The sequence below is a fragment of the Dendrobates tinctorius genome, unplaced genomic scaffold, assembly GCF_039654945.1.
Source record: "Dendrobates tinctorius isolate UK_male_01 unplaced genomic scaffold, ASM3965494v1 ptg000317l, whole genome shotgun sequence".
NCBI lineage: Eukaryota > Metazoa > Chordata > Amphibia > Anura > Dendrobatidae > Dendrobates > Dendrobates tinctorius.
This window is the reverse complement of record NW_027361984.1, coordinates 1,030,460-1,043,090: the sequence shown is the minus strand read 5'-3', so window position 1 is coordinate 1,043,090 and position 12,631 is coordinate 1,030,460. Positions and strand designations below refer to the sequence as shown.

Genomic DNA, 12,631 nt, shown 5'->3' with positions numbered 1-12,631 from the left:
CCCTGTTGTGCCCTCTTGCACGCACAGGTCCTAACCTAGTCCTTGAACCCTGTCCCTGGCGTGCCTCTCTGCACGCGCAGGACTCTGCCTCGCCTGTCCCTGGCGTGCCTCTCTGCACGCGCAGGACTCTGCCTCGCCTGTCTCTGGCGTGCCTCTCTGCACGCGCAGGACTCTGCCTCGTCTGTCCCTGGCGTGCCTCTGCATGCGCAGGACTCTGCCTCGCCTGTCCCTGGCGTGCCTCTCTGCACGCGCAGGACTCTGCCTCGTACCTTGTGCCTTGGCGTGTCTCCACACACGCACCGTCTTGTTTTGTGAACCCTGGCGTGTCCCCTACACACGCACCTAGTCTTGAACCCTGGCGTGTCCCCTACACACGCACTTTGCCTTGCACCTAGCCTTGAACCCTGGCGTGTCCCCTACACACGCACCTAGCCTCGGACCTCGGCGTGTTCTGTAACACGCACCATGCCTGGATACCTGTCGTGCCTCCTTGCCTGAAACCTGGTTTGCCTGCCGGATGTCCGGAACCTGCCGATCGCTGCCAGGGATCATGAGCTGGATGACTGCGGCCTGACGTCCGGAGCTGATGTCCGCAGCCTGATGCCTTGATGATGTCGATCGTTGCCAGCAGTCCGGAGTCCGATGCCATCATGCCTTTACCTGTACCTAGGCGTGCCACCTGGCACATACCATGTTATGGACCTTGGTGTGCCCACGCGTGCACCTTGCACGTTTTGCTTGTTTACACTGTATGTGATCCTGAGTTATTCTAATGAAGTTACCTTGCACCTACGTCTTGTCTCGTCTTGCTTCCTGCTCGTCCTTGTCGTCAGACACTCGTCTAGTGTCCCTTGAGCCGGCTGTCTGGTCCAGCTGCCGTGGTGGCTCACCCCCTTGGTCTTGCCCCTGACACTCCCTGTACAGGGGGTGGGTTCTCACAAGGTAAGCTCGCCCTCGGTGGGTGGGTGCCACGGCCCAGAGGGTCCACTCTAAAAGGAAAATGGGCTCAGCAGTAGCTGAGTCCGTCACAGCCATGAAGCAAGCAGGAGGGCAGTAATCATAAGAAGATGGGAGGCGCCTGACCAAGATCTGTGACACCCATCTGACCAGACCGCCCCCCCGGGTGAGTATAATATAACGTGTTTTTCTTATCTTTCAGGTCAGATCGGTGGCTTAGCTACAGCATTATAGAATGCTGTAGATAAGCCCTGAAAGGCAGTGGCCGTATCTTATATCGGCCAAAACTGCTGACGGGTTAGCTTTAAGAGGATTCTGTATCTAATTAGGAAGATAATCGCATCCTATTGGTTGAATAACACCCACCAAGACTGAGAATTTATGGATAAAATGTTTTTGCTTCTACGTTTGGAAGAAGTGATATACAGAAAACGGAGGGCTATGCATAAATATCTCAAAATATGGGTAGCTTGGAGAAATTAACATGGAATGTCTATATTATCCTTACTGGGCTGAACTGTATGTATATTCCAGTGTCTGATCCACCTCCTGTTGAGACATTCCAATTCACGAAAAGGCACAAATAAGCACTCCATATTTAGTTACAGATCTGATTTATGTGAATGCAAAATGAGGTTCAGTTAGTACGATTTGTTGTTACTACCTTGTTTCATTATCTGTATCGTGCTTGTAATGATGCCCTTGTCTCATGTATGGTGGGATTGTATACCGTCCAAGGATGAGTGGGGGGGTGGGGTATTTGTCTGTTTTTGTTGTTTTGTTAAACCAAGACCTTAATAAAGTTATCTGATTAAGAAAAATTGTCTCTGTACATTTGTTTATTCATCCTTCCTTCAATTATATGGAGTTTGCCTTTTACCTTTTGCTGAAAAACAGTCCCACACCATGATGTTTCTACCGCCACACTTGACTGTTGGTATGGTATTTTTTGGGCTGATATGCAGTGCCATCTGTAGCTCTCCACAGTTGGACCTTTTCTCTTGGACAACTATTCTGATAATTCTTTTCACTACTCTGTATGAAATCTTGCTGGGATCACCTGGTTGTGGCCAGTTTGTGGTGAAATCATGCAGTGATCACCTGGTCGTGGCCAGTTTATGGGGAAATCTTGCGGGGAGGGTCGGTTTATGGTGAAATATCTTCTTTCTAACTCTGGATTATGGCCCCAGCAGTGCTCACTGAAACCTTCAGTAGTTTAGGCATTCTTACGTAGCCAATGTCATCAGGATGTTTCACAACAATAAGGCTGTGAAGGTCTTCAGACACAGCTCAATGGTTTTACCCATCATGAGATATTTCTTGTATGGTACCTTGATAATGAGACACCTTTTTATAGGCCATCAGTTGAACCAGTTGATATTATCTGTCACTAAGTGGCAGGATTGCTTTTCAATTACTAATAGATTTCAGCTAGAGTCAGGACTTTTTGCTCCTCTTTCTTTATGTTCATCTGTGGTGATTTCTTGCCTGTTGATTGGATGTTGTTCCTGATATCTGGAATTTCATGCTAATAACACCTTTACCGATAGATTTACTTGGGTATTGCACACGTCACCAATTTTCTATTTCACCCTCCGCTTATAGCTCAGGATGCCCTTTCCACTGACGTGTTCACTATGGCTGCCTTTTCGCCTCTGATCGCTCTTGTCTTTTACAGGTGAAATCCAGTTCAGATAAAGAAGCAGTCCTGAAGAACAAGGTGAGGGTGTAGTTTGAGGTGCCGTCCCTCTCTGAATCAATCTCCTGAGGTGTTGCTGTGCCTGCAGAAAGTAGTCGCTTTCTTATGTTGGTGGGGGCCATTATAGTACATGTTCATTATAATGAGTGGGGTGCGCTGTACAGTAATTATCAGCTCTGCGCTTTTCTCTATAGACCTTGAATTCGCTGCTGAATGTGGAGCTGGTGATGGACAAGACTGCCGAAGATATTGCCCAGGTCTGAGGGTGCATGCTGCACTGGCGCCACATTATAAGTGGTGGGGTGGGAGATGGTCTATGATGGTTACCAGGGTCATGTTACAGGTGGGATGGGGGAGGGTGCACACCGCGAGTACAGAAGATATTGTCCAGGTGTGAGAGTACTCACTGGCCGCTGGCGTGACTTTACATGAGAGTGAGTGTGCATGCCGCCTGCTGGGGTCACATTACTCGGAAAGAAAGGTGAGGGATCACTCTGCTCCCCAGGGTCAGGGATGAGCATGCACACCACCCGCTATTGCCATGTTATGGGGTGATGTGAGGGTAGATGCTGCCAGCCTGGGTCATGTTACAGAGGTTTGAGGGTGTTGCTAGGCTCACGTTTCAGGAGGGAAGATGAATCTTCCTACCAGGGTCCTGTTATAGGGGGAATTAGCGCAATGTAACCCAGCAGGCAGAGGATGAGTACATATGGACGAGCCGTGGGGCATATTACCTATTATTTGGTTCATCTTCTAGATATGGACAGAGTTCTTTGCCAGAAGGGACACGGTGTACGCTGTTATCCCGGTGAGTGGCAGCATATACTCAAGTGTAATGCATAGTAACATAGTTAGCAACGCCGAAAAAAGCCATGTGTCCATCCAGTTCAGCCTATATTCCATCAGAATAAATCCCCAGGTCTACGTCCTTCTAAAGAACCTAATAACTGTAAGATACAATATTGTTACGCTCCAGGAAGACATCCAGGCCTCTCTTGAACCCCTCGACTGAGTTCGCCATCACCACCTCCTCAGGCAGGGAATTCCAGATTCTCGCTGCCCTAACAGTAAAGAATCCTCTTCTATGTTGGTGGAAAAACCTTCTCTCCTCCAGACGCAGAGAATGCCCCCTTGTGACCGTCACCTTCCTTGGTATAAACAGATCCTCTGAGAGATATTTGTATTGTCCCCTTATATACTTATACATGGTTATTAGATCGCCCCTCAGTCATCTTTTTTTCTAGACTAAATAATCCTAATTTTGCTAATCTCTCTAGGTATTGTAGTTCCCCCATCCCCTTTTTATTTTTGTTGACCCCCTTTGTACTCGCTCTAGTTCCATTATATCCTTCCTGAGCACCGGTGCCCAAAACTGTACACAGTACTCCATGTGCGGTGTAACCAGGGATTTGTACAGAGGCAGTATAATGCTCTCATCATGTGTATCCAGACCTCTTTTAATGCACCCCATGATCCTGTTTGCCTTGGCAGCCGCTGCCTGGCACTGGCTGCACCAGGTAAGTTTATCATTAACTGGGATCCCCAAGTCCTTCTCCATGTCAGATTTACCCAGTGGTTTCCCATTCAGTGTGTAATGGTGATATTGATTCCTTCCTCCCATGTGTATAACCTTACATTTATCATTGTTATACTGCATCTGCCACCTTTCAGCTCAAGTTCCCAACTTATCCAGATCCATCTGTAGTATACTATCTTCTCTTGTATTGACTGCTTTACATCTGCAAATATCAATATTTTACTGTGTAAACCTTCTACCAGATCGTTAATAAATATGTTGAAGAGAAGAGGTCCCAACACCGACCCCTGCGGTCCCCACTGGTCACAGCGACCCAGTTAGAGAATACACCATTTATAACCCCTCTCTGCTTTCTATCACTAGGCCAGTTACCCATTTACACACATTTTCCCGCAGACCCAACCCAACCTTTTTGTGTACCAACCTCTTGTGTGGCACGGGATCAAACGCTTTGGAAAAATCAAGATCTACCACGTCCAATGACTCACCTTGGTCCAGTCTATAGCTTAAATCTTCATAAAAACTGATTAGATTGGTGTGACAGGAGCGATTCCTCATAAACCCATGCTGATATGGAGTTACACAGTTATTCTCAGTGAGATCATCCAGAATAACATCCCTCAGCAACCCTTCACATATCTCACCAACAATAGAGGTTAGACTTACTGGCCTATAATTTCCAGGGTTAGAGTTATGCATGTGTGGAACCACATAGACCCTTCACTTTGCCCCCTCTTCTCTTCAGGGAGAAGCTTTTGACCTTGTTTGGAGCAGGTCTCGGTGCTGTCCATCTGTAAGTAGCAATGCTGTCCTGTATACTCGAGTGTGTGTGGATGGTGGTGTTCCTGTCACTGTGAGAGGTGACGCTGGTGTGAGAGACAGTGGTTTGTGGCCTAGGGTGGTGGTGTGTGCATCTTTTTGGGGTTGATGGAGGGTGGTGGTTTATGACATTGTGATGTGTACCTGGGGTCATGTCATTGTAGAGGTTTCATTATAGATAATGTAGCAGGTTGAGGGCAGGTCTCTTCACTCTTCCTCTTTATCGCAGTTCCTGTACGCCCTTCCCCGCCAGGATGGCTATGAGTTTTTTGTCGGGCAGTGGACAGGGACGGAGCTTCACTTCACTGCACTAACCAATATCCAGGTGAGGTCACTGCGGTTATATATCAGGCTGACTGGTGGAGGGGCCAGGATGTACATGTAACTGGGCCCCTAACTTTGGTAAACTGCACTAAATGTTGTGTCTTGCAGACAGCGGGTGACTCTGCACAAAGTCAGCTGATCCTGCATCATTACCGTGAGCTCCAGGCCAGCAAAGGAATTGTATTAATGATGGGCGAGTGCGATTCCACCTTCCTGGTATAGTATTATTATCTCTAAAGTCACCCCTTCCCTGACATCATCCTTCTACTGAGTGAACATCACGGCTAAAATTGTCTGTACACATGAGAGAACTGATGAGCAGACCCTTGGTCAGACAGCTATGTCTTCCCACTTCTCCCACACATACGAACACTCAGTGTTTATGTACTTTCAAGGGAGAAACTCACGGCTAGACTCCTCACTTTAGACTCCTGTCCTTGATCTAGATTAGTGTTGTCTACCTTCTCCTCCTCCCTGGAATAGTTTGTGATATCTAAAGGATGATGGGAATTGTGTTTCTTTACAGAAGGTCGAGGATGCGCGGTGTTTGGCTAATCAAGTTCAGCTTTTCTACGCCAGCGATAAATTTAAATTGGTGCGGACCTTCAACCACAATCCCAGCCACTTCAAGTACATGGAGGTGATCTCTGCCCTGGAGTAGAGTTAATAGGGGGGAATATGGAAGTGGATTTGTACTCTGGCAGCCAAGTCTACCTTTGACCTCTCATTGGACATGTTGTAGGTTCATGTATGGTTTTTTTTTTTTTTTTTTTTTTTTTTTATATATGTATTGTCTGTAAGCTTCGGTTTTATCATGTGACCATCTGTATATAAGGCTGTCAACAATGAATGATCATTTTAATGTACAAGGTATTGTCCAAATCACCAGTGTCAATTGTCCTCCCGAACAACGTACACTAAGAAAAAATACAAAAATGGTGCTTTGTTTATGCGATAACCGTGGGAGTGTGTCCTTGCGTCAAGAACTTAAAGGGGTTGTCCGGGCTTTTCACATAACATCTACATATCTGGGCTGCAGAATTATGACAATAAGTAATTTACTTTCTGTCACTAGTTTGCACGGTTTTCTAGATATTCTGAACAGAACGTCCAAGGGGGGGGTGTTATGGCATTGAAATGAGAACTAGTCGTAACCTCCTACTCTAAACATGCCCTCTATAGCAACAACCCCACCCTCCATAGCTACAAGCCCTCCCCGTCCACAGGAAGCAGCCCTCATCACACAGTAACGAATTCTTCCCCTCCAGCAGCCTCAGTGCAGAGAGCAGAGAGCTGCTCCTCCCCCAGACACACACTGAACAGTTATCTATGGAAAGTGAAACTAGTGAGGAGGGAAAATCGTCCTGTATTCTGGGCCACTCCATGATTACAATACATAACTCATTATCAGTAATTCCTTCCCTCACTGTCCCAGGCTGCTGGCAGCAGTGAGAACAGATTGTGTGATGGCCTGTGATGTGGGTCTGCAGCTTCTAATCTGCACAGGGGATGGCAGTCACTGATGTAATCTGTTCTGTGACAAAGCCTCTGCTGTGTGAATGAGACAGCTCTGTGTCACTGATGTCTTCACACAGCAGCAGATTTGGTGAAGTTACGACTAGTTCTCATTTCAATGCCATAACACCCCCCCCTTGGACGTTCTGTTCAGAATATCTAGAAAACCGTGCAAACTAGTGACAGAAAGTAAATTACTTATTGTCATAATTCTGCAGCCCAGATATGTACTGAGATTATGTGAAAAGCCCGGACAACCCCTTTAATGCATCCTCTCAAATTATTTTACTCCCTCACCTCCTGCAATGACTACTGCAATGATAAGACACACCACAAATTTTGGGGTGGAAAATAGTAAAAAAAAAAAGTTTAAATATAATGGTGGTGCGTCTCCCGCAGTCTCAATCTGTGCATGCCCTGCCTCTGGTGGTCATTTTTTTGAATCCCACTACACGGACATATATGGGAAGTGGGGCTCCACTCACCAGCGTCGACATCTTCTGAGAGCTCAAGCATCGCGGCATTGCCTTGCACCATTCCGCCATCCACCTGAAGCAGCGACCCTGTCTCCTGTGACCCCGCACCACCACTGCCTCCCCCCCCAATACTGCCTCCCCCCCCAATAAACTCACTTCAGATTATAAGATACACAACCATTTTCCTCCTAAATTTGGAGGATAAAAAGTACATATTGTAATCCAAAAAATACGATATTTAAAAAAAACAACAACTGAGGACTGAAGTGGAGATGCTCAAGATTAAAGGAACTGAACATAAATATTCTTGTCAAGCTGACATCACTCCGCTGCCTTCAATCGTTAAACAATTATATAATTGACTGATAGACGAGACTGCAGCTGGCTATTGGGCAACTCCACAGTGAATGTATTTTATATACCCAACTGACTGCAACACATGCAATATATATATATATATATATATATATATATATCCTGGTACAGTCACTTCCAGCTCCACAATAGCAAGAACCACTATTTTCCACCAATCGTTTATACAGGCTGATTGGACAATCATTACAGGTAGCATATGGCATCGGGTGCGGTTTACAGAGCAAGAGGAACAGAGCTATTACATTTTATGTATTTAATCCTTAAAGGTAGGCAGTGTTTATAAAAATATGTAAGATGATACAAAATGGGAACAAAAAAAATACCGTATATACGATCACATATAAAAGGGATGACAATAGAAAAGCACTAAATGTCATGGGAAGCCTAGGTAACTTTAGGCTGAAACCCCGGGGCCCCTGCGGTGTCCCTCAGACTAGGGGAAACCCTGTCTGTCCCTCAACCCAAGGTTTACACTGAAGGTTTGCCTGCCTGGGCCTCCACCCTGTCCTTATCTCCTGTGCAGCCCTAAGCTGAACCCACAACCCTGCACCCAGTGAGGAGACCAAATACCATACCCCACAAATAAGTATGGACAGGGATAAAGGAAACGCACCACACCGCGTACACACAGGAGAATACAATAATGTGCAAGGGCAACCAAAAAATACAACACAGGGAGGCAAAATGGCAACAACGGAAAATACTACACCAGAAACCGTATGCTCCTTAGACCACCACTCCAGACCGGTATCGCTAGCACAAGGCAAGAGCTATAGCCGGCGGCGCCCATAGTCACGCAGGACAGTTTAAAGACAGAGGGCGTGGCTAAGCCCTCAGGCAGAATGACAACCTGGTTAACCCAATCCAAGCTGGATCAGAAGACCAACCAGCACCGCAGAGAACCAAGTGGTAGGATGGGGTATTACCGCTGTCTGCCGGACACCCTGGTGCAAACAGTGTCCGACATGACAGTACCCCGCCTTCTACGAGGGACCCCAGAAACCTCACAATGTCGAGGACCCGGCTTGTCCGGATGGCGGCGATGAAACCCTATAATCAGTCGGTCCGCATGTATGTCCGAAGCCGGCACCCAAGTCCTCTCTTCAGAACCATAGCCACGCCAGTGGACCACGTACTGTAGAGTGCAACGCACTACCCGAGAGTCAACCACCTTGGACACCTCAAACTCCAACGTGCCATCCACCCAGACGGGAGGTGGTGGCACGGGAGAAACATCAACAGCACCCACGACTTTCTTAAGTAACGCCTTGTGAAACATTATGTATCTTGTATACGGCAGGTAACTCCAAACGAAATGCCACAGGGTTGATAACTGCGGAGATCCTAAACGGACCAATGAACCTGGGACCCAACTTAAGCGATGGTATTTTGAGTTTGATGTTCCTTGTAGACAACCACACCCAATCACCCACACACAGGTCCGGACCTGGCACACGTCTACCGTCAGCCACACGTTTGTACCTAGAACCTACATTCAGCAAGCGCTGCTTTACTCTCTTCCAAACGGATGACAATTGTGCTCCCAACTGGTCCTCCTCAGGGACGCCCGCAGAGCACCCTTGGCGTAAGGTACAGAATTGGGGATGTTGACCATAAACACAAAAGAAAGGAGATTCCCCAGACGATTCCTGACAATGATTGTTTATCGCAAATTCAGCCAGAGGAAGAAATGCCAACCACTCTTCCTGATTGTCAGACACAAAACAGCGTAAGTATTGTTCCAGGTTTTGGTTCATACGCTCAGTCTGCCCATTCGACTGCGAATGGAAAGCCGATGAATGAATCAATTTAATCCCTAGGCGTGAACAAAAGGCTCTCCAAAATTTTGCCACGAATTGTGTACCTCTATCAGATACAATGTCAGACGGGACACCATGAAGTCTGACCACCTCGCGAATAAATACCTGAGCAAGGGTCTTCGCATTGGGCAAAGATGGCAAAGCAACGAAATGCAACATTTTAGAGAACCGATCAACTATTACCAGAATGACCGTGTTCCCAGCCGAGGAGGGCAAATCCGTAATGAAATCCATGGAAGTCTCAGTCCATGGCTTACTGGGCACACAGAGATGATGCAACGTGCCAGCAGGACTGGAGCGTGGTGTCTTGGCCCATGCGCACGTGGTACAGGCTGACACATGAGGCCATGTCCTGCCGGATTTTGGGCCACCAAAAACGACGTGATACAAGTTCCAGAGTGCCCTTAAGCCCTGTGTGGCCCGCCAGGACAGTATCGTGATGTTCCCCTAACACCTTTAAGCATAGGTGTAGTGGCTAGTGTTGAGCGATACCGTTCGATACCCAAAAATATTGTATCGGATGGTATCGCCCGATACGAAAAAAATATCGGGTATCGCCGATTCCGATACCGGAAGTCCCATTCAAGTCAATGGGACTTCCGGTATCGGAATTAAAAAAAGGCCTTTATTTCCTTGTTGGCTAATTCTACATAATTGAAAACAAATAAGAATCATGTAGAATGTATTGTGGGAGGTGGAGGAGACATTAAAAGCATAGTGGTTTATTCAAATCACATGGCATAGCATTAATTCCAATTTTTTTTTTCAAGACGTTCGGAGTTAAAAAGATATTGACTATGTTAACTTTTTTATATTTAGTCAGATATGTATGTTTCGCAACTTCCATGCTCTTCACCTTCTTTTGTACTTCTCCCACACTTTCTCCTTCATGATCCGCAGCAGTAGCATTTTTTTCATCAACTTTTTCTTCGCCTTATTCATCTTCTTCTTCTTCACCTTCTTCCCATTAATTTTTTTTTTCCATTCTTCATATTCTTCTTATTCAGCTATTATTAATTTTCATATGCTATTTCTTCATCTTCTTCCTATTCTTCTTTTTCTTCATTTTCTTATGGTGACAGGCATTCCTGTAGTACTTATCTATAAAAGTTATAAGATTACACCTTACGTTCTGCCTGTCACAAAAGATTTACAACAGGATTTGTCCGCGTTCAGTTTGGCCTGCAGCAGCAGGCATTTTCCAGGGGCACCACGAGGAGGAACGGACTCACCCCGATTTACTGCTTAGTCTTCTTCTGCTTATAATTTTGATTTCTTCTATGCTGATTTTTTGTCTTATGCTTAATGTTCTTCTGCTTTCTGTTCTTCTGCTTTTGCTTCTTCTGCTTCTTGTTCTTCTGTCTTTTGTTCTGTATCTTGGTGGTTGTCTTCATGTTCTTTGTCCTCTTGGTCTTATTATTTAGGGTCATATTTCTGGTCTTCTTTGGTGTGGTCTTCAGGGTCATCATCATCAGGGTCTTCGTCATGGAGATCAATAAGGATTACCAAAGACAATTTCAAAAAGCTTGATCTTGGAAATGTAGCAGAAGGTACAAGAAGGCTGAGAAACTGGCGAGAACCAGCAGACAGTGCTGGCACCCGGATGGGTAGCAGAAGGAACAAGAGCCAATGGCACTACCGAGGACCAACTGACGGTGCTGGACCATGGTTACTAAGCAGAAGGTACCTGTGCTAAAAAGCACTACCAAGGACCAGCTGACTGTGCTGGACCTCGGATACCGAGATGGAGGCACCTAGACCAAAGGCTGTGGCGAGAACCAGCAGACAGTGCTGGCACCCGGATGGGTAGCAGAAGGAACAAGAGCCAATGGCACTACCGAGGACCAACTGACGGTGCTGGACCACGGTTACTAAGCAGAAGGTACCTGTGCTAAAAAGCACTACCAAGGACCAGCTGACGGTGCTGGACCTCGGATACCGAGATGGAGGCACCTAGGCCAAAGGCTGTGGCGAGAACCAGCAGACAGTGCTGGCACCCGGATGGGTAGCAGAAGGAACAAGAGCCAATGGCACTACCGAGGACCAACTGACGGTGCTGGACCACGGTTACTAGGCAGGAGGTACCTGTGCTAGAAAGCACTACCAAGGACCAGCTGACGGTGCTGGACCTCGGATACCGAGATGGAGGCACCTAGGCCAAAGGCTCTGACGAGAACCAGTAGACAGTGCTGGAACCCGGGTGGGTAGCAGAAGGTACCCATTGAAAGCAAAGTAGCCAGGCCGCAAGCCGGCCGCAGTTACCGAAACCCACAGTCCTACAGGGGGTCCATGTCCCATTGGCACTACGGATCCAGCCTTCAGTGCCAGTTCCCGCAGCCCACATAGGAGTCACCTAAACTGCAGGCACCGTAGAGTCGGCTAACCCGGCCGCAAGACGACAGGACAACGGATTGGTGGCATAGTGACCTTGACACTACCCGGAAACAGCAGGCGTGCTGGAACCAGGCTGGGCAACAGGGAGTCCCCGTGCCAAAGACACTGCCGAGAACCAGCTGACGGTGCTGGAACCCGGGTGGGTAGCAGAAGGTACCCATTGAAAGCAAGGTAGCCAGGCCGCAAGCCGGCCGCAGTTACCGAAACCCACAGTCCTACAGGGGGTCCATGTCCCATTGGCACTACGGATCCAGCCTTCAGTGCCAGTTCCCGCAGCCCACATAGGAGTCACCTAAACTGCAGGCACCGTAGAGTCGGCTAACCCGGCCGCAAGACGACAGGACAACGGATTGGTGGCATAGTGACCTTGACACTACCCGGAAACAGCAGGCGTGCTGGAACCAGGCTGGGCAACAGGGAGTCCCCGTGCCAAAGACACTGCCGAGCACCAACTGGCGTTGTTGGAGCCCAGGGACAATCATGGTGTAGGCCGAGGCCTACTTGGTGGTAGTTTTAGATTGTTTGTAGGCTACAACAGACTGTCAACGTGCTCCAATTAGGCATCTGTCTCCACTCTGTTTCCAGGATTTCACGTGACTACCAACACCGCCAGTTTATGCGTACAGTAGCCGTCTGCCCAATCCACACGTGTTCCTGTGTTACTGGTGTTCTGTAATGTCAGCAGATCCCCTGATGTTTGTCTGCCAATGTCTCC

General features: G+C 47.5%; 1 protein-coding gene across 4 annotated transcripts in view; it reads left to right on the top strand.

Moving 5' to 3' along the window:
- Positions 1 to 6,284, top strand: part of ATPAF1 (ATP synthase mitochondrial F1 complex assembly factor 1) — a 40,667-nt gene extending 34,383 nt beyond the window's left edge. For 3 of the 4 annotated variants that reach the window (XM_073561401.1, XM_073561402.1, XM_073561403.1), the window contains exons 3-9: positions 2,636 to 2,677; positions 2,851 to 2,913; positions 3,414 to 3,464; positions 4,939 to 4,986; positions 5,242 to 5,337; positions 5,445 to 5,552; positions 5,863 to 6,284. In XM_073561401.1, the coding sequence (XP_073417502.1) occupies positions 2,636 to 2,677; positions 2,851 to 2,913; positions 3,414 to 3,464; positions 4,939 to 4,986; positions 5,242 to 5,337; positions 5,445 to 5,552; positions 5,863 to 5,997 (543 nt within the window). In that variant the 3' untranslated portion in view covers positions 5,998 to 6,284. Of the gene's footprint in view, positions 1 to 2,635; positions 2,678 to 2,850; positions 2,914 to 3,413; positions 3,465 to 4,938; positions 4,987 to 5,241; positions 5,338 to 5,444; positions 5,553 to 5,862 lie in introns of those variants that run through there. The other variant, XR_012227083.1, reaches the window with a different exon arrangement.
- The last annotated feature ends 6,347 nt before the right edge of the window (positions 6,285 to 12,631 follow it).